The sequence below is a fragment of the Mustelus asterias genome, chromosome 24 (genome assembly GCF_964213995.1).
Source record: "Mustelus asterias chromosome 24, sMusAst1.hap1.1, whole genome shotgun sequence".
Classification (NCBI taxonomy): Eukaryota; Metazoa; Chordata; class Chondrichthyes; order Carcharhiniformes; family Triakidae; genus Mustelus; species Mustelus asterias.
Window position 1 is genome coordinate 35,239,018 of NC_135824.1, and position 26,413 is coordinate 35,265,430.

At 49.7% G+C, this 26,413-nt stretch overlaps 1 protein-coding gene across 1 annotated transcript in view; it reads left to right on the forward strand.

Annotated features, from left to right (window-relative positions):
• Window positions 1-26,413, forward strand: part of tmc3 (transmembrane channel like 3) — a 99,396-nt gene that overhangs the window by 19,608 nt on the left and 53,375 nt on the right. Inside the window, exons 3-11 of the mRNA XM_078241031.1 lie at window positions 1,468-1,543; window positions 2,229-2,310; window positions 4,555-4,661; window positions 10,629-10,727; window positions 10,841-10,983; window positions 16,268-16,415; window positions 16,971-17,014; window positions 24,780-24,927; window positions 25,010-25,119. Coding sequence (XP_078097157.1) covers window positions 1,468-1,543; window positions 2,229-2,310; window positions 4,555-4,661; window positions 10,629-10,727; window positions 10,841-10,983; window positions 16,268-16,415; window positions 16,971-17,014; window positions 24,780-24,927; window positions 25,010-25,119 — 957 coding nt within the window. The remainder of the gene's footprint in view (window positions 1-1,467; window positions 1,544-2,228; window positions 2,311-4,554; window positions 4,662-10,628; window positions 10,728-10,840; window positions 10,984-16,267; window positions 16,416-16,970; window positions 17,015-24,779; window positions 24,928-25,009; window positions 25,120-26,413) is intronic.

A 26,413-nucleotide genomic window follows, 5' to 3' on the forward strand; every position in this document is an offset into this window, starting at 1 on the left:
CTCCGAGCCCATGGAGCAACAAACCCCCCACCCAACTCCCCAAATGCCTCACAAAACTATCCTCCGACCCCCATCCAGCTCTCCCACCTCATGTGACTAACTCCTCCCGGACCCTCCACAGGACCGCCCCCCCCCCATTCCCTTCAAAATCCTTCCAACTACCATCCGCACCCCTCAACTGCCCCCCCCCCCCCCCCCCACCCTGCCCCCCGGCAGATCTGATTCTTGACTCCCTCCCCCTTCCTAGGGCCAACTCCCAAATTGCTTATTCCCCCTCCCCACCCCCACCCTCCCCAGACCTGACTCATGACTCCAATACAACCTTCCAAGCCAAGTCTTACCCACTTAACCGTATACACTTATACACTTCCCTTCTCCCTGGTTTGTCAAACTTGGTTGGACATTTCAAGTGGTTTACAGCATCTAGTGCTGAAAAAAGAGGGCATGTCTTACCTACCTGAGGAGTCCTCGATGGTAGACCCCGGGAGTCTGCTGCGCTGCACACATCTCACCAGGCCTGAGTTAGAAGGTCAGGCAAGGTAGGATCTAGAGAAGTAATTTCGACTGGAGTCGCAATCCAACTCAATTCTCACTCCATTGGAAATTCCAGCCCAATCTATTAAAGTCCAGCATATACTCCTCCAGGAAATCTGCCAAATGCCTCAAATGCATTCCATAGATCCTCTTTTTATTTGGTAAGCTTTATTGAAGAATAGGGTGACACAGTGGCACAGTGGTTAGCACTGCAGCCTCACAGCGCCAGGGACCCAGGTTCAATTCCGGCCTTGCGTCACTGTCTGTGTGGAGCCTGCACATTCTCCCCATGTCTGCGTGGGTTTCCTCCAGGTGCTCTGGTTTCCTCCCACAGTCCAAATATGTGCGGGTTAGGTTGATTGGCCATGCTAAATTGACCCCAGTGTCAGGGGGATTAGCAGGGTAAGTGTGTGGAGTTACGGGAATAGGGCCGGAGTGGGATTGTAGTCAGTACAGACCCGATGGGCCGAATGACCTCCTTCTGTATTATCGGGATTCTATGAATTCAGGTAAACAGTCCAAATCTTCTTCATTATCCAATTGATGGGCAAGTAGCTCACAAACTGCTTCACCTTCTGTTGGGAAGCAACAATAAGGCCATAAGCAAAATACTGCGGATGCTGGAAATCTGAAAGGAGTACAGAAAATGCTGGAAATACTCAGCGGGCACTCCCGACAGCATCTTTGGAGAAACATAGTTAATGTTTCATCTGATGACGGTCACAATCTAAAACTCCGTTTCTCTCTCCACAGGTGCCGTTGGACCCGCTGAGTATTTCCAGCCTTTTCAGGATGTGAAAAGGTCCATTGACCTCGAGTGGGATTTTCCGCCTTTTGTTATCTTTTGGGAAAATCGAGGCCCTTGACTCTGTGACAGTGCTGCAATATTACACAGTGTGAAATGGTGCTGACTCTTGGCTCCTTTTGTTACAGACAGGCCAAAGAGATTGTGTTGAAGTATGAAGGCAGACTAACAAGAACAAGAGGCTATCAAGCTGCAGGGGCAGAGGTAAGTTAGTTTCAGCACTGGGGAATCCAGAGCTTAATGGGAAGAACATCCTATGAACAACCTTTAAAACATGCCCATAGGAGTTTCTACTTCATGCGGTAATTAAGCTTCTCCTGTCCTTTGAATATTTATAGCAAGGTTTAATTAAGATGTTCAGAATCGTATAATAAAGCTGTCTCTTATCAGAAGTGTAAATTATCTTTTTTGTCACTGTAATAAGTCCGCGGAGGTGGACTTCATCAGAATTCCTTTCTCTACAAGATCCTACTATACTATACAGAGTGCTCTCAGGATGCAGTCTCCATCCGGAGTGCCAGAGGAACTGACACTCCTGTTTAAATACAGAGCATGGGGCTTCCTGATCGGACCATCAATTAGGCCTCTAATCAGGGAGTTCATATTCAAGCAAACCTACCTCAATTGCCTGATTAAAGTCATTACAGTCACCGACCTCAGTTAAATAACTCTTTCTTTTGCAGATGAAGTATGGAATCCTTTGCTTGAATTCTGTCATAATAAATATTTATCTTGGGCTCTTTGCTAATATTCCGAGTGATTTGATGGGCTTTCTGCTCGTGCTGTTTGTTTTGATCTTCCTCTCTGCTTTGAGTTCACTTTTAGAACATTTTGCTCGATAGTTTGCTTGCTGTGTTGTAAATTATTCCCAATCTCTCTCAAATTTTAGATGTGGAAAAAATTTGGGAGGCTGGTGTACAATATCACCGTGCTTTTCATCCCCTGGGAAATGAGGATAAAGAAAATAGAAAGTAAGTGATTCAAGCGAAAGTTAGATTCTTGTGTGATTCATCCCCTCCTGTGTTAGTGCCAGGCATGGCACTGCAACCCTCTCTTACTGTAGCACTGACTGAAAAATGAGACTAAAGGCTTACAGTAATAGAACATAGAACAGTACAGCACAGAACAGGCCCTTCAGCCCATGATGTTGTGCCGAGCTTTATCTGAAACCAAGATCAAGTTATCCCACTCCCTATCATCCTGGTGTGCTCCATGTGCCTATCCAATAACCGCTTAAATGTTCCTAAAGTGTCTGACTCCACTATCACTGCAGGCAGTCCATTCCACATCCCAACCACTCTCTGAGTTAAGAACCTACCTCTGATATCCTTCCTATATCTCCCACCATGAACCCTATAGTTGTGCCCCCTTGTAATAGCTCCATCCACCCGAGGAAATAGTCTTTGAACGTTCACTCTATCTATCCCCTTCATCATTTTATAAACCTCTATTAAGTCTCCCCTCAGCCTCCTCCGCTCCAGAGAGAACAGCCCTAGCTCCCTCAACCTTTCCTCATAAGACCTACCCTCCAAACCAGGCAGCATCCTGGTAAATCTCCTCTGCATTCTCTCCAATGCTTCCACATCCTTCTTATAGTGAGGTGACCAGAACTGCACACAATATTCCAAATGTGGTCTCACCAAGGTCCTGTACAGTTGCAGCACAACCCCACGGCTCTTAAACTCCAACCCCCTGTTAATAAAAGCTAACACACTATAGGCCTTCTTCACAGCTCTATCCACTTGAGTGGCAACCTTTAGAGATCTGTGGATATGGACCCCAAGATCTCTCTGTTTCTCCACAGTCTTCAGAACCCTACCTTTGACCCTATAATCCACATTTAAATTAGACCTACCAAAATGAATCACCTCACATTTATCAGGGTTAAACTCCATTTGCCATTTGATAAACCATATGATAAACCATATGATAAACCTAGGGCATGATCTTACCGCCTATTCATGCCACGCTCCCGCTGCAACGAGGTCGGAGAATCTGGCGGCCAGCCAAATCTCCGTTCACTGCGGCAGGATGGGAAAATCCCACCAGTGTGGTAAGATTCTGGCCCTAATCTTTGCAGCATCATTCAAACCTCATGTTCACATTGAGCAGGGACAGGATAATGTTTCACATTTTCATGTTTCATGAATTAAAAGATCATATCATAGAATCCCTATGGTACAAAAGGAGGCCGTTCGGCCCATTGAGTCTGTACCGACCATAATTCCACCCATGCCCCATTCCTGTAACCCTCATTTACCCTGCTAACCCCATGACACTAGGGTCAATTTAGCATGGCCAATCCACCTAACCCGCACATCTTTGGACTGTGGGAGGAAACCGGAGCACCCGGAGGAAACCCACGCAGACACGGGGAGAATGTGCAGACTCCACACAGACAGTGACCCAAGGCTGGAATTGAACCCGGGTCCTTGGCGCTGTGAGACAGCAGTGCTAACCACTATGCCACCGTGCCACCCTGGATAAATTCTCTCTCAATGTTATACTTTACCTCATCATGTCATGGAAACTTGTGTGAGCGCTGCTGGTGAGGCGAAGTGAGCTTTGTGTGGGCTCCAGCATCTGTAATGGAGACCTAGGTGGTGCTGTGAGGTACACTTACACCACCCCGGTTGAAGACATGAAAGTCCTTGTCACCTGAATGATCTTAAGTAAAATGAGTTTGCACAACTTAATCTCTTGTGGGTGTAGTTTACTCTGTCTTCCTAAGAGAAATCACGAAATGAGAAGATTGGATTGTAATGATATATTGGTGTAAAGGGAATATGATTTTGTTTGGGTTGAGGCACATAGTTTTGATGGAATCGAAGAAAGTTTGCCCTATAGCTTGCTCACTGAGCGAGGAAGCCTGATGCTGGTCCTACCCACTTAAAGTGGGAAACATTCTATTCTCCTTGTTTTGAGGAGGTCAGTAGAGTTATTGAATGTCGAGATAATCCAGTGTTCATTATTAATTTGGATTTGAGGTAGCAGGTCTGCCATGATCTTATTGAATGGTAAATTGGCTCAAAGGACCAATCTCTTATTTTAATTGTCTCTGTCTTTGAAATTGGTATTCTTGCATCTGTCCTGATGAATACAAGATAAAAACTTTGACAGCTTATATTTTTTCAGTAATATTTCTTAATAAGACTCTGCACCATTGAGATTGTGTTACTGTTGACTGCATGAGTGAAATATTTTCTTATTGTTAGGTCACTTTGGTTCTGGAGTTGCTTCGTATTTTATCTTTTTGAGATGGATGTTTGGCATCAACATAGTGTTGACTGTGATGACTGGAGCATTTGTGATATTACCAGAGGTAGGTGGTGCTACATGGAATAGCTAAACGTCTTGAGTTTGAGATTAATTTGTCCAAAATCCCCTGCTCACACCTTGTCCCCCATCCAACCCGTCTTACCGCCAGTAATTTCTCACCCCACCATTGTGTAAGAGCTCCCTGTCTCCTGTTGTATACACGGAACAAGTTTACACTTTTGTGAAGAGCCTAATACCATTGGTGGCAGATCAACTATCTGCTTGCAGTCTTTTCATAAGACTGGGTCAGTTTTCACCCTGGCAACAATGAAATTTAATCTGAATTAGACCATAAGACATAGGAGCAGAATTAGGCCACTCGGCCCATCGGGTATCCTCTGCCATTCAATCATGGCTGGTATTTTTCTCATCCCCATTCTCCTGCCTTTTCCCCATAACCCCTGATCCCCTTATTAATTAAGAACCTATCTATCTCTGTCTTAAAGACACTCAATGACCTGGCCTCCACATCCTTCTGCAGCAAACAGTTCCACAGATTCACCACTCTCTGGCTGGAGAAATTCCTCCTCATCTCTGTTTTAAAGGATCGTCCCTTTGTCCTGAGGTTGTGCCCTCTGGTTGTAGTTTTTCCTACCAGTGGAAACATCCCCTCCATGTCCACTCTATCCAGGCCTTGCAGTATCCTGTAAGTTTCAATAAGATCCTCACTCATTCTTCTAAACTCCAATGAGTACAGACCCAGAGTCCTCAACCATTCCTCATACGATAAGCTCTTCATTCCAGGGATCATTCTTCTGAACCTCCTCTGGACGCTTTCCAAGGTGGACCCTTGTCCACTGGTCGAATTCAAGCTATTTACTCTAAGGGGTGTGACTGCCTCCTGGAACCCAGCGTCCAGGTATCTCTCCCCCTCCCTGATGTGTCGCAGCGTCTGAAGCTCAGAATCCAGCTCATCCGCTCTGAGCCGGAGTTCCTCAAGCAACCAACACTTACTACAGACATGCTCACTGGGAACCACAATGGGGTCCACCAGCTCCCACATCCTGCATGAACAACACATCACCTGACCCTCCATCTCTTTTATTGAATTAGTTTTTAATTTGGGTTTTAATTTTTATTTATTTATATAGAAACATAGAAAACTACAGCACAAAACAGGCCCTTCGGCCCCACAAGTTGTGCCGAACATATCCCTGCCTTTTAGGCCGACCTATAACCCTCCATCCTATTAAGTCCCATGTACTCATCCAGGAGTCTCTTAAAAGACTCTATTGAGTTTGCCTCCACCACCACTGACGGCAGCCGATTCCACTCGCCCACCACCCTCTGTGTGAAAAACTTCCCCCGAACATTTCCCCTGTACCTGCCCCCCAGCACCTTAAACCTGTGTTCTCTCGTAGCAGCCATTTCCACCCTGGGAAAAAGCCTCTGAGAGTCCACCTGATCTATGTCTGCCAACATCTTATATACCTCTATTAGGTCACCTCTCATCCTACGTCTCTCCAAGGAGAAAAGACCGAGCTCCCTCAGCCTATCCTCATAAGGCATGCCACTCAATCCAGGCAACATCCTTGTAAATCTTCTCTGCACCCTTTCAATCTTTTCCACATCCTTCCTGTAATGAGGCGACCAGAACTGAGCACAGTACTCCAAGTGGGGTCTGACGAGGGTCTTATATAGCTGCATCATTATCCCCGGACTCCTAAACTCAATCCCTCGATTGATAAAGGCCAGCGCACCATACGCCTTCTTAACCACCTCCTCCACCTGCGGGGCCGATTTTAGAGTCCTATGGACCCGGACCCCAAGGTCCTTCTGATCCTCTACCGTACTAAGAGTCTTTCCCTTTATATTGTACTCCTTCATCCCATTCGACCTGCCAAAATGGACCACTACGCATTTATCTGGGTTGAAGTCCATCTGCCACTTCTCCGCCCAGTCTTGCATCCTATCTATGTCCCTCTGTAACTTCTGACATCCCTCCAGACTATCCACAACCCTACCAACCTTCGTGTCGTCGGCAAACTTACCAACCCATCCCTCCACTTCCTCATCCAGGTCATTTATGAAAATGATAAACAGCAAGGGTCCCAGAACAGATCCCTGGGGCACACCACTGGTGACCGTCCTCCATTTAGAAAAAGACCCATCTATACACACTCTCTGCCTCCTTTGGGCAAACAAGTTCTGGATCCACAGGGCAGCAGCACCTTGGATCCCATGCCCTCTCACTTTTTCGAGAAGCCTTGTATGGGGGAACCTTATCGAACGCCTTGCTAAAATCCATATAAACCACATCTACCGCTTTCCCTTCGTCAATGTGTTTCGTCACATTTTCGAAGAACTCCACCAGGCTCGTAAGGCATGATCTGCCTTTGACAAAGCCATGCTGAGTTATCTTGAGCATACTAAACCTCTGTAAATGCTCATAAATCTTGTCCCTGAGGATCTTCTCCATCAGCTTACCAACCACTGAGGTTAGACTCACCAGTCGGTAATTTCCTTGGCTATCCCTATTCCCCTTCTTGAAAATAGGAACCACATCCGCAATCCTCCAATCCTCCGGCACCTCTCCCGTCTCCATCGACGACGCAAAGATCATCGCCAGAGGCTCTGCAATCTCTTCCCTCGCCTCCCACAGTAACCTGGGGTACATTCCATCCGGACATCTCCTTATTACCTCAGTCTCGACGCAATGTCATTTAAATGGGTTTTCAAATGGAGCACAGCTCCCTGTTAACCAACCAAATCACAGCCCTCCTGTGTTGTCACTTTTAAGTTTTTTTAGTCTGAACTCAGGGTCAGTTTCAGAGAATCAAGAGTAGCTCTTACTGACCAATCAGCACTCTCCCTTGTGGAACTTACTGACCAATCAGCACTCTCCCTTGTGGGACTTACTGACCAATCAGCACTCTCCCTTGTGGGACTTACTGACCAATCAGCACTCTCCCTTGTGGGACTTACTGACCAATCAGCACTCTCCCTTGTGGGACTTACTGACCAATCAGCAGTCTCCCTTGTGGGACTGACTGACCAATCAGCAGTCTCCCTTGTGGGACTTACTGACCAATCAGCAGTCTCCCTTGTGGGACTGACTGACCAATCAGCAGTCTCCCTTGTGGGACTTACTGACCAATCAGCACTCTCCCTTGTGGGACTTACTGACCAATCAGCACTCTGCCATGTGGGACTTACTGACCAGTGAGCACTCTGCCTTGTGGGACTTACTGACCAATCAGCACTCTCCCTTGTGGGACTTACTGACCAATCAGCACTCTCCTTTGTGGGACTTACTGACCAATCAGCAGTCTCCCTTGTGGGACTGACTGACCAATCAGCAGTCTCCCTTGTGGGACTTACTGACCAATCAGCACTCTCCCTTGTGGGACTTACTGACCAATCAGCACTCTGCCATGTGGGACTTACTGACCAGTGAGCACTCTGCCTTGTGGGACTTACTGACCAATCAGCACTCTCCCTTGTGGGACTTACTGACCAATCAGCACTCTGCCTTGTGGGACTTACTGACCAATCAGCACTCTGCCTTGTGGGACTTACTGACCAATCAGCACTCTGCCTTGTGGGACTTACTGACCAATCAGCACTCTCCCTTGTGGGACTTACTGACCAATCAGCACTCTCCTTTGTGGGACTTACTGACCAATCAGCACACTGCCTTGTGGCCTCTGTTGCCTGTTTCACCTGACTCCACAGTAAGAAGTCTCACAACACCAGGTTAAAGTCCAACAGGTTTATTTGGTAGCAAAAGCCACTAGGTTTCGGAGCGCTGCTCCTTCGTCAGGTAAGTATGACTTACCTGACTTACCTGCACTCACCATGCAGACAGAGCAGCACTTACTGGCCTCTGTTTTGAATTGAATTTAAAAGCCTTGTCCTTCTCCACAATATCCCCTATGGCCACAGTTGTCAACTCTGGTTAGCCATATTCCGGGAGGTTTGCTGACATGACCATCCCGCCCTGGCATTGGTCACCCACCATGTCCATCCTCAGTATGTCGCCCTTCCCATGGCCATTTGGGAAGCAGCAGACTTTGTCTGATGAATCCTGACTGTCGTTCAAAGTGTCTTCTTCACCACCACTCCATTATTTTTATAACTAAGGGGTTTGAAGAAAGTGGAAATAAAACATTTTTTTATTGCTCCACTGATTTCTCTCTGGGGCTTCCTCGCAGCAGTGTCCAGGAGATTAATCTTTTCAGTCTTGGAGACTTCCAGATAACTGTGAAGGGTTGGCTACTACCCTAAGGCCTCACGCACCTTACTTCAGCAAACTCCTCCAGCCCTATATACCCTCCTTCACCTCACTGTCCTTGGACCCCAGCCTCCACGCTATTTTCGCCACCTTCTCCCCGATCTGTTCTACTACCTTGACACTGGGGGTCATTTTACCATCGTGTTGCACCCATTTTTGGTATATCCTGCAATTACAGTGTGGGGGGGGGCGGGGTGGTGGGGGGGCGGGGGTGGGGGGGGTGGGGGTGGGGGGGGCGGGGGGTGGGGGTGGGGGGGGCGGGGGGTGGGGGGGGCGGGGGTGGCGCGTGCTGCTTCAGGCAGCCTGCAGTCGCACGGGCCTGACAGTTCTCTCTTTGTCAGGCTCCTGCTGCTGCTAGTGCGCATGTGCAGCATCAGAGGCCTGCACATGCGCACTACCTCCCTCTGCAGGGTTTTGGGCACAGAATCATAGAATCCCTACAGTGCAGAAAGAGGCCATTCGGCCCATCGAGTCTGCACCGACCACAATCCCACCCAGGCCCTACCCCCATATCCCTACATATTTACCCACTAATCCCTCCAACCTACACATCTCAGGACACTAAGGGGCAATTTTAACATGGCCAATCAACCTAACCCACACATCTTTGGACTGTGGGAGGAAACCGGAGCACCCGGAGGAAACCCACGCAGACACGAGGAGAATGTGCAAACTCCACACACACACACTGTGACCCAAGCCGGGAATCGAACCCAGGTCCCTGGAGCTGTGAAGCAGCAGTGCTAACCACTGTGCTACCGTGCCACCGGCATGTTAAGCCCCACCGACAGGCTTCTGCAGCGAGCAACAGGCTCACTCAGAATTTTGCAGGCAGAGTGCGTATGGAGGGGGCCTGAAAACACGTCCAGAAAACGGATCTGAAACTCTCCCAGTTTCAAGTCCACCCAGCACTTAGAAAAAAAAGGTAAAATTACCCCCACTGTCTCCATTCAGCTCTTGTTCTTGACTCCTTAGTAAGTTTAAAGTTTATTTATTAGTGTCACAAGTAGGCTTACATTAACAATGTAATGAAGTAATATGAAAATCAACACTGTAATGAAAATCCCCTAGTCGCCACACTCCGACATCTGTTCGGGTAACACTGAGGGAGAATTTAGCACGGTCAATGCACCTAACCAGCACATCTTTTGGACTGTGGGAGGAAACCAGAGCACCCGGAGGAAACCCACGCAGACACGGGGAGAACGTGCAGACTCTGCACAGATAGTGACCCAAACCGGAATTGAACCCGGGTCCCTGGCGCTGTGGAGGCAGCAGCGCTAACCACTGTGCCACCGTGCCGCCCCTACTACATTGCCCACCCAAAAAAACCCCAAGCCTCTATGGCCACCTCTCCAAGCTCTCCGACAGAGGCCCAATATGTTTCCCTCCCCTCCCTCTGTAAAGCATGTTGAGGCATTTTCCACATTAAAACAACTCGATAAAGTCAAGTTGTTGCAAATTCAACTGAAAGGATTGCCCATTACACACATGGATGTCGCTCAATTGGAATGGGAGTATCGTCCTGTCAATGTTTCGTCCAAGATAACAAAACGAGGCACATCCTTAAATTCGAGCAACTTTTTGACGTCATGTTTTACCATCATTGCATTGTCTGTTATCAACTAGCGAAGATTAACGTAATCGATTTCCTTTTCAGTCAGTGTAATGTGAGCTGACATCAGTTCAGTAAAGTCAGTAATGGGACTGCATCTGTTTTGTGTTTTTTTTTACAAGCTTCTTGCAGGCGCTCCATTTGGAAGTGTTCCCAGCAAAACTATTCCTGCAGGATACGTCGCATCCGCACAAGATCTGGACACCATCTGGTCACTCGGGGCAAGCCTATTAACATCCTTTATTACTTTACCAATATTACTCCCCAGTGAATTGCCTAATTGTTTAATTAAAGCCCGTGTCCTGTTCTGACTTTCATTCTGTCCACCATGCAGGGCTACCTCCAATATTCTGTCATGTTTTACGGTTACTATGGCAACGAGAGGAAGATTGGGAGGGCCGGCTATCGTTTGCCACTGGCCTACTTTATGGTTGGAATGGCCGTGTTTGCCTACAGCTTCATTATCCTCCTGAGGAAGTAATTATTCTAAACCGCACATCCACCTCGAATACTAACATGGATTGCTTGGAGTATTTTCTGCTGGTTTTGCAATGTTTCCTTGACTTTTCAGTTGTCATATTAACAGGGAGGTTGGGGGGGTGGGGGGGCGGGGGGAAGGGGGGCAACTGGGGGGCAGGAGAGGAAAATCTGACAATTAACAGCTGGGGACATGTGGGCTGGAATGTTCCGGCCATTCGCGCCCCGCTTGCTGCAAGCAAGGATGGAGAATTTGCGTTTTCTGTTTGTATTTTTAATTTCACCCCATCTGTTTTATTCATGTGTCTGTTTTTTTAACATGATTATTATCAATGTTTACAAAATGTGACTTCAGTTTTTATCCCCGTTGGTGTGAATGTCTTTTCCCGATTTTAAGCTATATTGCCAACCGTGAAACAAATTGGCAATTGGAGGAACCCAGTTCCTACCCTCGCCACCAGTCCCTGCCTCCAGTCTAGCAAAGAGGAAGTTCCCTTTCTTTATGAGCTAGGGTGGTGCGGAGGGGGAGGTGGTACCCATCATGTTCGGCCATAAGATGATTGTGCAGTGTCTGGGCCTGAAGCAGACTTGATGGGCCGAATGGCCTCCTAGAATACTAACATGGCAGGCAGGTGAATGCAAGTACCAACAACGGGGCTAACACCAGTCCGAGTGAGATCCCCTGGTCCCGGTTGGTTTGGCTTGAGCCACTCAGCGTCTGCTGCTCTCTGAAACCCGACCTTAAAGGGACCTGCCGTATACCATGGCCAATAAGGTGAGGGTTATTATGGATGTACTTATCGAGGTAAGATGCAGAAGAATCACAAAGTAGGCCTCGTAACTTAAACACTGGGGAACACTTTATTATAGGTGTGCATTGTTCCACCATCAGGATCCAGACTGCACAACTGGGATCCTACACTGAGAGGAGTTAATCCCCCAGGGGTCACCTGACCCGCACTCTTAAAGGGGCAGTACGCACCCCACACCCCAACATACATCATATACGTAGATCACAAATGTTTATGAGATTCTTACCTCAATGTGGAGCCAGATGGAGCAGAAAGCCACATCCCAACCCTCAGGTTCAAATCATGCTGCCCTTAACTCCATACCCGGATGCCCCTCTGGGGGGCAGTGGTGAGCACTGCTGCCTCACAGCGCCAGGGACCCAGGTTCAATTCCGGCCTCAGGTGACTGTGTGGAGTTTGCACATTCTTTCCGTGTCTGTGTGAACATAGAACATAGAACAGTACAGCACAGAGTAGGCCCTTCGGCCCATGATGTTGTGCCGAGCTTTATCTGAAACCAAGATCAAGCTATCCCACTCCCTATCATCCTGGTGTGCTCCATGTGCCTATCCAATAACCGCTTAAATGTTCCTAAAGTGTCTGACTCCACTATCACTGCAGGCAGTCCATTCCACACCCCAACCACTCTCTGCGTAAAGAACCTACCTCTGATATCCTTCCTATATCTCCCACCATGAACCCTATAGTTATGCCCCCTTGTAATAGCTCCATCCACCCGAGGAAATAGTCTTTGAACGTTCACTCTATCTATCCCCTTCATCATTTTATAAACCTCTATTAAGTCTCCCCTCAGCCTCCTCCGCTCCAGAGAGAACAGCCGTAGCTCCCTCAACCTTTCCTCACAAGACCTACCCTCCAAACCAGGCAGCATCCTGGTAAATCTCCTCTGCACTCTTTCCAGTGCTTCCACATCCTTCTTATAGTGAGGTGACCAGAACTGCACACAATATTCCAAATGTGGTCTCACCAAGGTCCTGAACAGTTGCAGCATAACCCCACGGCTCTTAAACTCCAACCCCCTGTTAATAAAAGCTAAGTAAGAAGTCACAACACCAGGTTAAAGTCCAACAGGTTTATTTGGTAGCAAATACCATAAGCTTTCGGAGCACTGCTCCTTCGTCAGATGGAGTGGAAATCTGCTCTCAAACAGTGCAAACAGACAGAATCAAGTTGCAGAATACTGATTAGAATGCGAATCCTACAGCCAGCAACCTGGTGTTGTGAGACTTCTTACTGTGTTCACCTCAGTCCAACGCAGGCATCTCCACATCAATAAAAGCTAACACACTATAGGCCTTCTTCACAGCTCTATCCACTTGAGTGGCAACCTTTAGAGATCTGTGGATATGGACCCCAAGATCTCTCTGTTCCTCCACAGTCTTCAGAACCCTACCTTTAACCCTGTAATCCACATTTAAATTAGTCTTACCAAAATGAATCACCTCACATTTATCAGGGTTAAACTCCATTTGCCATTTTTCAGCCCAGCTTTGCATCCTATCTATGTCTCTTTGCAGCCTACAACAGCCCTCCACCTCATCCACTACTCCACCAATCTTGGTGTCATCAGCAAATTTACTGATCCACCCTTCAGCCCCCTCCTCTAAGTCATTAATAAAAATCACAAAGAGCAGAGGACCAAGCACTGATCCCTGTGGCACTCCGCTGGCAACCTGCCTCCAATCCAAAAATTTTCCAAGCATTACCACCCTCTGTCTTCGATCAGACAGCCAGTTACCTATCCAATCGGCCAACTTTCCCTCTATCCCACACCTCCTCACTTTCATCATAAGCCGACCATGGGGGACCTTATCAAACGCCTTACTAAAATCCATGTATATGACATCAACTGCCCTACCTTCATCAACACACTTAGTTACCTCCTCAAAAAATTCTATCAAATTTGTGAGGCACAACGTGCCCTTCACGAATCCGTGCTGACTATCCTGGATTAATCCGCATCTTTCTAAATGGTCGTAAATCCCATCCCTAAGGACCTTTTCCATCAATTTACCAACCACCGAAGTAAGACTAACTGATCTATAATTACCAGGGTCATTTCTATTCCCTTTCTTAAACAGAGGAACAACATTCGCCATTCTCCAGTCCTCTGGCACCATCCCCGTGGACAGCGAGGACCCAAAGATCAAAGCCAAAGGCTCTGCAATCTCATCCCTTGCCTCCCAAAGAATCCTAGGATATATTTCATCAGGCCCAGGGGAATTATCAACCTTCAGTTTATTCAAAACTGCCAGGACATCCTCCCTCCGAACATCCATTTCCTCCAGCCTATTAGCCTGTAACACCTTCTCTTCCTCAAAAACATGGCCCCTCTCCTTGGTGAACACTAAAGAAAAGTATTCATTCATCACCTCACCTATCTCTACTGACTCCATACACAAGTTCCCACTACTGTCCTTGACTGGCCCTAACTTCACCCTGGTCATTCTTTTATTCCTCACATAAGAGTAAAAAGCCTTGGGGTTTTCCTTGATCCGACCCACCAAGGACTTCTCATGTCCCCTCCTAGCTCTCCTAAGCCCCTTTTTCAGCTCATTCCTTGCTAACTTGTAACCCTCAATCGAGCCATCTGAACCTTGTTTCCTCATCCCTACATTAGCTTCCCTCTTCCTTTTCACAAGACATTCCACCTCTTTCGTGAACCATGGTTCCCTCACTCGGCCATTTCCTCCCTGCCTGACAGGGACATACCTATCAAGGACACCCAGTATTTGTTCCTTGAAAAAGTTCCACTTTTCATTGGTGCCTTTCCCTGACAGTTTCTGTTCCCAACTTATGCCCCCTAATTCTTGCCTAATCACATCATAATTACCTCTCCCCCAATTGTAAACCTTGCCCTGCCGTACGGCCCTATCCCTCTCCATTGCAATAACAAAAGACACCAAATTGTGGTCACTATCTCCAAAGTGCTCTCCCACAACCAAATCTAACACTTGGCCCGGTTCATTTCCCAGTACCAAATCCAATGTGGCCTCACCTCTTGTCGGCCTATCCACATATTGTGTCAGGAAACCCCCCTGCACACACTGCACAAAAACTGCCCCATCCGAACTATTCGACCTCCAAAGGTTCCAATCAATATTTGGCAAGTTAAAGTCCCCCATGACAACTACCCTGTGACCCCCACACATATCTAGAATCTGCTTAGCAATTTCTTCCTCCACATCTCTATTACTATTTGGGGGCCTATAGTAAATTCCTAACAACGTAACCGCTCCTTTCCTATTTCTAACCTCAGCCCATATTACCTCAGTGTGCAGATCCCCCTCGAAGTGCCTTTCCACAGCCATTAAACTATCCTTGATAAACAATGCCACTCCTCCACCTCTTTTACCAGCTTCCCTACACTTACTGAAACATCTATACCCCGGAACGTCCAACAACCATTCCTGTCCTTGTTCTACCCACGTCTCCGTAATGGCCACAACATCGTAGTCCCAAGTACCAATCCACACCCCAAGTTCATCTACCTTGTTCCGGATGCTCCTTGCATTGATGTAGACACACTTCAACCCACCTTCCTGTCTACCGGTACCCACCCTTGACCCTGATACCTTCCCCAATACCTCACCACCCTCAACACTGACTTCTGGACTACAACTCCTTTTCCCACTCCCCTGACAAATTAGTTTATACCCCCCTGAAGAGCCGTATCAAATTTCCCTCCCAAGATATTGGTGCCCCTCTGGTTCAGGTGCACCCCGTCCTGTTTGTACAGGTCCCACCTTCCCCAGAATGTGTTCCAATTATCCACGTATCTGAAACCCTCCCTCCTACACCATCCCTGCAACCACATGTTTAACTGCACTCTCTCCCTATTCCTCAACTCGCTATCACGTGGCACCGGCAACGTACCAGAGATGACCACATGTTTTGTCTTGGCTCTCAGCTTCCAGCCCAGCTCCCAAAATTCCTGTTTTAAATCCCCGTCCCTTCTCTTACCTATGTCGTTGGTACCAATGTGTACCACGACTTGTGACTGTTTCCCCTCCCCCTTAAGAATCCAGAAAACACGGTCTGAGACGTCACGGACCGTGACGTGTGTGTTTCCTCCGGGTTCTCCAGTTTCCTCCCACGGTCCAAAAGTGTGCAGGGTAGGTTGATTGGCCATGCAAAATTACCCCTTAGCATCAGGGGCATCAGCAGGGATAATATGTGGGGTTACTGGGACAGAGCCTGGATGGGATTGTTGTCGGTGCAGGCTTGATGGGAATCTATGATTCTTCCTCACTGACCTGTGGATGAATGGCCTAATCTCCCATTGCATGGCACCAATGAACTGTCTGTTCCACCACTCACCTACTTTATGGAAATGAAGCCCAAATCCCAATAGCAGCAACATCTCAGACCTCAGTATTCAAGTGCGTGTGTCACGTCTGAATTTCCCGTCCCGTCAGTGCGTCTGTGTCTGTTCAAACGCGGAGTAACTCCCTGATTGTTTTGATGGTTAGAATGGCGAAGAATTCCCGGCTGAGCATGGCCAGTGCCTCCGATGAGAACTACACCTTCTGCTGGAAGATCTTCTGTGCCTGGGATTATCTGATTGGCAACCCGGAGGCGGCAGAGAGCAAAACGGCCGCAGTGATCAACAGTATCCGGGTAAGCGGCTGCCAGCGGCCCATCCCCAGCTGCTAGAACGATGATCGTACAGCCCAGGCAGAGACCGTTCAGCCCATTGTTCCTGACCCGGCTCTCTGAAAGAGCTTTGCAATTAATGCCACTCTCCCTGCTCCTTCCGCATGGCTGTATCAATGTCTCCTCTTCAATTATTCGTCCAAGATTCACTTTTGAAAGTTACTTCTGAATCTGCTTGCAGCACTGTGATCACAATGAGGACTTTAACCTGGTGTTGTGAGACTTCTTACTGTGTTTACCCCAGTCCAACGCCGGCATCTCCACATCATGATCACAATGAGGCACAGTGCTAAACATTTCCTTCATCTCACCTCCATTATTTTGCCATTACTGTAAATCTGACGATGAACTGTCCAACCACCGCCTTATTTACGCGATCGAAACCGCGATCGAAACCCCTCGTGTCATTGCAATCGTTGTACATGAATCCAGTGTTTGTTTCATCTGTTGTTGCGAAGTTTTCGCACGAGTGTCGGTTACTGGTTGGCTAATACAAAATGTCCTTTCTGTTTCTCAAAGGAAGCAATTCTGGAGGAACAAGTGAAGAAGAAAGACAGAAGCTTGTAGGTATCGGCCAGAGGGAAAGGACAAAAATACAACTTCAACAATCATCTTCGGTAGCAATAATAGGAAGGCAGATTATTATTTGAGTGGGTGTAAATTGAGAGAGATGGATACTCAGCGAGACCTTGGTGGCCTCGTTTGATTTCATTTGTTATTGTCACATGTATTAGTATACAGTGCAAAGTTTTGTTTCTTGCGCGCTGTACAGACAGAGCATACCGTTCATAGAGAAGGAAATCTTGCCACAAGAGGTCACAGGTTTAGGGTGCTGGGGAGTAGGTACAGAGGAGATGTTAGGGGTAAGTTTTCACTCAGAGGGTGGTGGGTGCATGGAATCGGCTGCCGGTAGTGGTGGTGGAGGTGGATTCGATAGGGTCTTTGAAGAGACTTTTGGATAAGTTCATGGAAGTTAGTAAGATAGAGGGTTATAGGGAAGCCTAGTAGGTAGGGACATGTTCGGCGCAACTTGTGGGCCGAAGGGCCTGTTTGTGCTGTAGCTTTTCTATGTTCTATGAAACAGGAGAGTACAGGATGTAGTGCTACAGTCATAGCTAGGGTGTAGAGAAAGATCAACTTAATGCGAGGTAGGTCCATTCAAAAGTCTGATGGCAGCAGGAAAGAAGCTGTTCTTGAGTCGGTTGGTACACAACCTCAGACTTTTGTATCTTTTTCCCGATGGACGAAGGTGGAACAGAGAATGTCCGGGGTGTGTGGGGTCCTTGATTATGCTGGCTGCTTTGCCGAGGCAGCGGGAAGTGTAGACAGAATCAATGGATGGGAGGCTGGTTTACATGATGGATTGGGTTACATTCACGACCTTTTGTAGTTTCTTGCAAACTTGGGCAGAGCAGGAGCCGTACCAAGCTGTGCACCAGTCACTGAAAGTAAGAGCGCAGATACAGCAGACAGTAATTGTCCTTCATAGCGAGAGGATTTGAGTAAAGGAATAGAGATGTTTTGCTGCAATTGTATAGGGCGTTGGTGAGGCCACATCTGGAATATTGTGTGCAGTTTTGGTGTCCTTATCTGAGGAAGGATGTCCTTGCTATAGAGGGAGTGCAGCGAAGGTTTACCAGGCTGATTCCTGGGACGGCAGGTCTGTCATATGGGGAGAGACTAAGTCGGTTAGGATTATATTCACTGGAGTTTAGAAGAGTGAGAGGGGATCTGATAGAAACTTATAAAATTCTAACAAGGTTAGACAGGGTAGATTCAGAAACATTGTTCCTGATGGTGGGGGAGTCCAGAACTAGGGGTCATAGTTTGTGAATCAGGGCTAAACGTTTTAGAACTGAGGTGAGGAGAAATGTCTTCACCCAGAGAGTGGTGAATGTGTGGATTCACTACCACAGAAAGTAGTTGAGGCCAAAACATTGTCTGATTTCAAGAAGAAATTAAATATCGTTCTTGGAGCTAAAGGGATCGAGGGATATGGGGGGAAGGGGGGATCAGGATAGCGGATGGCATTTTACCATTTTCTTGTCTCAGTGCTGGGCGGATTTGCAACTGGGAGAGTCTCAGATCCGTTTTTTGGGCTTGATTTTAGGCACCCCCCGCGAGACACACTCTGGCTAGAAAATTTTGAACGATTCCGATTCTTGCTGCAGAAGCCTGTGGGCGGGGCTTAACGCACCCAACATTCTGCAGCTCCGAATGGAGCCTCCAACTGCGCATGCACAAAATAAAAATGCTGCGTCCCTGCCAGATTCCTCCGGGCCGGATAATGCCTCCCCTGGCCCCCACAGACATTGGTCACCCCCCCCCCCCACCCCCCCACAACATTACTGACCCCCTTATCCCTCCACCCCCCCACCACATAGACCGATCGTGGCCCCCTCCCCCCCACCGATTGCAGGCAGAGTGGCAGCGCCCCCCCCCCACCCCCTCCTCCCCCCCTCCCCCCACCCCCTCCTCCCCCCACCTTGGACCCATCTGCACAAGGCCCCCATCTCCCCCTGACTCCAATGGCTGTGCGATGCCTCCCTCTCTCTCCCCTGCTCCCAATCATCATAGAGGCACAGATCCCTCCCCCCTCTCCATCAGCACACCTGCAAGTGTTCACCTGCCTTCCCCTCAATGCTAACAAGCAAATTGCATGGAACTTTCTGGAATGCTCTGCCAAACTGCCTGCAGCTGATCTGCCCTAACAAGGGGCAGCTCCATAAAAACCCCAAGGATGGACAGACAGGCGGGCAGTGCAGGAAAAAATGGCAAAGAAATCAGCGCCCAGATTCATGGAGGACGACCAAAGCAGGTTGCTGGATGCTGCAGAGGCAAGGAGAGGCGGGACAAGGCGGGCCAGGGCGGGGAGAGGCGGGACACCTTCTTCCCCCCAGTAGAACGCAGACCCAGTGGAGGTGATGGCAAGACCTGGAAGGCAGTTGCCGCCTTGGCACTAGCCCCCAGAACAGAGAAGCAGTGCCGCAAAAAGGTCAATGACCTCATCCGGGCAGCAAGGGTAAGTGTTTAACCCCATCTAGCATCCTCCCCCAAATCACCCCCAGATCCTCCCAGCCCCAGCACCCTGCGTGCTTCCAGCCCCTGACCCCAAAGCGCTTCCTTCCTGCCCCTCCAAGGGTATCACTGCGCTTGCCCTCTGAGGGCCACCCCCTGATACTCTGCAGGAGTCTCGCCATCATTTCTTTCATGGCTCCTTCTGTCTTCACAGGAGAAGGCCGACCATAACACCCGTGAGAGAGGGTGAAGACAGGGGGGCGGTGACCATGACTTCTGGCTCCTTTGAGGAGCGGGCACTGGAGCTGTCCAGGGAAAGGGAGATGAGGGCTGTCAACAACATCATGGCCGGGCTGGAGTCGAGAAGTGAGCACCTGTCAATCCTCCACTCAATTTGAGTCAATTACTGGGAAACTGATGCGCGATTGATTCACTCGGGAGGCGAGGACGTACCCGGGAATAAAGGCTTTTATTCACAACAAGATTGGAGCACACTACTTAACAATACTATCCCAGACTAAAGACTACTAGGAAGTAGCAGTGACCTTTATACTCCTGTAAGAAGGCGGAGCCGAACCGAGTGTACCACATAAACAATAATAACAGGTGGAACACCCAAACCCTAACCCCAACAGTAACAAGAGTAACATATGTACAAGTACCCATAGTGGTAACCATCTATGGTTCACCACAGGGACACAGGTTTAAAGTGCGAGGGTCTAAAGGAGATGTACGAGGCATGCTTATTTACAGGGTGGTGGGTGCCTGGAACGTGCTGCCGGGGGAGGTAGTGGAAGCAAATTTGATTGTGACTTTTAAGGGGCACCTTGACAGATACATGAATGGAACGGGAATAGAGGGATATGGTCCCTGGAAGGGGAGGGGGTTTCAATTCAGATGGGCAGCCTGGTCGCTGCAGGCTTGCAGGGCCAAAGGGCCTGTTCCTGTGATGTAATTTTCTTTGTATTTTGTTCTATTTTCAATGGAGAAATGTCAAGCCACATTCTGGCATCTCCGAATCCGCTCCCTCCCTTGCACTTAACCTTGTGTCCTGTGTTGCAGGAAGGGACCCGGATACAGCCGGGCCATCTGGAATCGAGGCCCCGACTGCAGCTCCCGCCCATCCTGAGACTCCTCGGAGGAAGTGGGTGAAGGGACCTCCGAAGGTAGCACCGTTTTGGCGTCAGCTCCCACCTCACAACTCACCATCCCAGAGACTCTCACATGGGTGGGTTCAGTTAGTGGTGAGGCTTCTGGGTCACTCTCTGGTGAGCACGACACATCTTACAGTGTACATCGGGTGGAGGAAAGAATGTCCAAGGCTCCTGGCATGCGGGGGCCTGCCAGAGGTGAGGACTCAGCTGGCTGCAGGCTACATGCTGGCCCTGAGTTCACTCCTCCTTCAGCTGCTAGATCCCTCCTGGGCTGGATAATGCTTCCCCCTGGCCCCCACAGACATTGGACCCTCCCCAACATTACTGACCCCCTTATCCCCCCCAACCCCCCACCACCCAAACCGATGGTAGCCCGGGAAGCCAGGGAATGCAGGAGGGGCTGACGGCCACACTGGACCGACTGCGAGGCTGTTGGGAGGAGTCCCAAAACTTTCAGGCAGACCAGCTATTGCCTGTCTTGCGTGGTTCCCAGGCTAATACTGCAAGGGTGGCGTCTGCGGTGGAAAGCCTGGGGCAGCTAATCCTCACCATGAGTGGCAGGCTCCAAGCACTGGCTGAGTCACAGCAGGCCACAGCTGAGGGACTCAACAGGCTTCTCGAGGTTCTGTGGCCTATGGCTGAGAGGCTCGAGAGCTTGCAGGAGACCCAGCGGGACAGCGCTGAGACACAGCGGGCTACGGCTGCAGCCCTTGAGAATGTGGCCCAGTCACAGAGGGTCATGGCTGAGGGGCTGCAGAGCATGGCCCAGTCTCAGAGGGCACTTGCTGCGGCCATTGACAGGTGGCCCCAAACTCAGGTGGCCATTGAGAGGGCTCGACCACCATGGGTAGAACGCAGGTGGTCCTTCAGGACTGGCAGTGCCAGGTGACGCTGGAGCATCTGGAGCTCACTGCAGAAGCACTGCCGTCCCATGGAGTGACCCAGGGGCCCACAGGAACCCCCAAGTGGGAGGAAGGGCTCGAGCCCATGCCAGGGCCTTCCATCCAGGAGACTGTGGCTGTGGCTACACCTTCTGATTCCCTCCCTTCCTGACACTGGGGCATCTCAGGGACAGCGGGATGAAGAGGCTGTCATGGATACATCCCAGATACCTGGAAGTCGGCCTGGGCCCTCAAGGTCCAGGCCCTCCAGAGGACGCCCGCCACTCGCAGCACAGGCGACGGGGCGAGGTAGGCAGCTGACCCCCTTCACTTCCGATGTACATTCTGGGGAGACACCGAGACACCCAAGCCATGTATGGTTAGGAAGTTGTAGTTGCACTAACATGGCACGGGTGAAGGGCAGCAGTAGTTAGATAGATTTTTAAGCACCGTAACATTTTCCGTTCACATGTTTTTATGTTAGCACTTATTATTTAGGCACTTTTATTGTAAACAATAAATGTTTTATCACCACCCACCTGTGACTAATTTATCTCAAATTTGCCTTGAACAAGAATGCTGTTACCCTGACGGTCGCCCAAGGGATGCTTCATGTTGATGTCAGTTGGGGAGGCCCCTCAACGCTGTATCACTGAGAAAATGAAGCCATTGGCTCCCCAGAACCCATGAGCAATTCACTCCCCTCCCCCATCCCATCCGCCCTGGGACCCTGTAAGATCCCTTACCCGCTCCACAGACATGGGCCCAGGTGCCAGCGTGCATGCGAAGCTCAGGTAGGAGTCAGGCTAGTTTGCACCAGGACATCGTCCTAATGGTGCTTCGCGAGTTGTCATCACTCTCCTGCTTGCCAAAAAGCTCACTAACACAGAGTACCCAGGCCCACCACTTTGGTGTGACAAAGTTGCAGGAGATAGTAGGAGTTTGTGGGCCGGCGGGGGGGGAGTGGAACGTACCTGTGGAAACACAGGCCCATATTGAGCAAAGCGCTTGGTGATCAGGGCCTCCCTGGCCGTCCTCGCGTGCCTGATTCTTGCTGCCAGCCTTTCAGCGCCTGGATGGTGTTGCTCGGCGTGGTCCTCCTCCTCTTCCTCCTCCTCTTCCTCCTCCTCTTCCTCCTCCTCCTGCTGGGCGGCCTCCTCCCCGGCAACACCCAGCTGGTCGGCCTCCACGTCCTCCTCCTCCTCCTTCAAAAGTTCACCTCTCTGCTGTGCCAGGTCGTGAAGAGCACAGCACAACACCACAACGCGGGGAGAGATCAGAGGGCTATATTGGAGGGCCCTGCCAGAGCGGCCCAGGCACCTGAACCGCATTTTGAGGAGCCCGATGCACATCTCCATTATTGCGTGGGTGGCTCCATGGGCCTCATTATAGCGGGTCTCAGTCTCAGGCCTCCGCACAGGCATCATCAGCCATGTCCGAAGCGGGTAACCCATGTCACCCACGAGCCACCCCCCTGCAGCCTGGGCTCCTCCTCAAAGGCCTCCGGTATGTCAGAGCTCCTCAGAATGAAGCTGTCGTGCGCGGTGCCGGGGTGTCTGGCACAGCCGGGCATGATGTTCATCTTGTGGTCACAAACCAATTGGACATTTAGGGAGTGGAACCCCTTTCTACTGACAAATCTTCGTGGATTCTGCAACGGGGCCTTGAGGGTGACGTGGGTGCAGTCGATGGCCTCCTGCACATTGGGCATCCCCGCAATGGCTGTGAATCCTGCAGCCCGGGCTTCCTGCTGGGCCGGGTCCAGGTCAAATTTGATGTACTGCCCAGCCCGGGCATACAGGGCTTCGGTGTGGACAGCTGACTGGGAAATGCCACGTACATCTCCGCTGGGGGTCTGGAAGGAGCCTGTGGCATAAAAGTTCAGAGCAGCCGTCAATTTGACAGCCACTGAGAGTGGGTGCCCCCCTCCGTCCTGCAACAAGTGGCACAGTTGTTGCACTGTATCTGGCATTTGTCCAAACAGTACTCATGTGCAGAACTGCTGGGGTCTCGGCTCCCTCCTTCTCCTGCGCCCCTCCACCCCCCCCCCCCTCCTCCTCCCCCCGGGTGAACGGCGGCCACTTCCTGCCTCCGGTGGCCGTCTCCCTCTACTCCTGCGAGTGGTGAGGCCTGGGCCTCCTGTGCCTACAATTCATCCTTCTGCTCCTCCTCCTCAGCTCCAGCAGCAACCAAAAGAACAGCAAGATCAATCGGTTGCATCACAAAAGCCATCTCGTCAATCTGAAGTGAAGGGGGGGGATTGGGAGAAGGGGAGAGACACATGGAGAGGTTAAAGATGCTGCTTGCCCCTAACCCAGCAACACACACTGCCCATACTGCCCATCCTCCTACAGGCCCCCCAGCAACTCAGCCCCCCCATTCCCCAGCAACACAGAACCCCCCATCCCCTCCACAGGCCCCCCAGCAACACAGCCCTCCCATCCCCCCCCCAGTAACACACACCCAGAGCTCATGCAGTAGTGAGCACAGACACTGCTGGTTGAAAAGTCCTGAGGCTGCAGCACTGCCATTTCAAAGGGCTTCGGGCACGTCCTTCAGCTGAAAGAGTGCTGCGTGCACTAGGACCCAGCAGCATCCCAAGACCTGAGGTCAGTGCTGAGACCTGGGTCTGTGCTGCAAATTGGGCATCAGACACCATGATCAGCAACAGCCCCCCACCCCCCCACACACGCTCACAGAGCCCTCCCGGCCCGAAACGCAACATGGCCGCCACGAATGACCCCCTGTGAGCAGCAGGGAGCTGTTGGATGCTCGGCACTTACCCCCTCACTAACCCTCATTGATGGAGCACCAGAATCGGACTTTTATCGGGCATGTCTGTTCCAGACTGATCCGGATTGGGAGAACGCAGTGGTAAAGGTAGGTGTGCCGGTAAAATTGGAGCATGTAGTTCATTAAGTGGATTAAAATACATGCAAAAATATTTAAATTGACGTTGCATCCGTTTTGGGCAAGTTCCCGATCGCGCCCATTTTCGGGCCTTGGTAAAGTGGGAGCTGATGTGAAAATGGGCGCGGATCACACTGCGCGGATCACACTGCTCGCCTCACACCCAACTTTACCAATTTTTCGTGCCTGTAAACAGACACAATGCGATGATAAAATACCCGCCATTGAATTTGATGATCAGCCATGATCAAAATGAATGGCAGAACAGGCTCAAAGGGTGTATTCCTGCTTCTATTTTCTATGTTTCTGTACATATATAGGTAACTCAATCAAAAATAATCCACCTCATCTTATCTTTTTTCCAGGGCGGTGATCATAAGTTTAAGGATTCTCGCCAATATCCTGGTGCTTCTGTCGCTGGCCGGTAGTATCTACATCATTTACTTTGTTGTCGATCGCTCACAGGAGCTAGAGCGTACCAAGGTTGAGTTAACGCTGTGGGAAAAGAATGAGGTAACGCTTGTCCTCGAGACTGTTTGATATCCAAATGCCCTGTTATATCCTTGCACTCACACCCGGACTGCTTTCTGTTCAGGTGAGTGTGGTCGTTTCACTCATCACCATGATTGCTCCCTCTGTGTTCGAACTCGTGGCTCAACTTGAGATGTTGCACCCTAGAACCACACTCCGCTTCCAGCTCGCCAGGTAACTGACCTTGTCTCCCACCCAGTCTGTCGCCCACGTTTAGTATTCCCGAGAAAGGCTCAATCAATTTGCTTGCTGGCATTAATTTAGTCATTAATTTATGCCGAGTGCCTTGTCTATGCAAATCAGAATGTGAACTCTCATTCACCTCGCGTTAATGTCAAGTGAGGTTGAAACTTGGTTAATTGTTGAGGGTAGAATCTATCCTCTCAGAGCCAATCCCCAGAGCTTTGAGACAATTGTGCATCACACCTCCTGTGAAACTCCACTGAGTGCAGAGATGGAGCTGAATAATGCTATTAAATATCATAAATGTTTGGCCACATCTTCCCGTCTCCGGATGACCGGAGACCGGACGTATCCCGGAAGATACATTATGGGATCTCACAGAAGTCCCAAAGCAAAGACTCCATGGGAATTGCCTGGGAAGCTTGAACTTCTATTGGGAAATTCCAGCATGCTCCAGGAGTCCCTAATTCCGAGATTTCCGACAATTCCAATTTATTTATCAGGATAGTTACCCAGAAAATTATAGACAGAAAAAATCTAATCAAACTCCTGAGTAACTACACAGCTGACCCCCCCTCCCCCACCCCCCACCCCCCCCTTATCATCCCGACTACCCCTTGACACCTCTGATTCCCCCTCGTTCGATCGATCCAACTCTGTCTTGACCCCCTACAGCCCCCTGAACCCCCTCGATCTGACCTAACTAGCCCCCCCACACTTGACTCCCCACGACACCCGAGTTGCTGCCTGACCTGACTTAAAATCCCGGAGGAAACCCACGCAGACACGGAGTGAATGTGCAAACTCCGCACAGACAATGACCCAAGGTCAGAATTGAACCCGGGTCCCGTGGCGCTGTGAGGCAGCACTGCTAATCACTGTGCCACCATGCCACCCTTACCCGCCTTGCCCCCTTACGCACACTGCTCTCTTACCCACTTAACTTCTCTCTATAGCTTTTCAAAGAAGCTTTAGAATATTTAAACTTTTAACTTACCAGAATAGAGCAGCTAGTGCTGTCAAAGGGTGGTGTGTTTTCTGCCTGGGTTCACTCCACTGCTCCCTCGGAGGGTCATTGTTCCAGTTTAAGTTTATTTATTATTGTCACAAGTAGGCTTACATTAACACTGCAATGAAGTTACTGTGAAAATCCCCGCGTCGCCACACTCCAACACCGGTTCAGATACACAGAGTGAGAATTTAGCACGGCCAATGCACCTAACCCGCACATCTTTCGAACTGTGGGAGGAAACCGGAGCACCCGGAGGAAACCCATGCAGACACG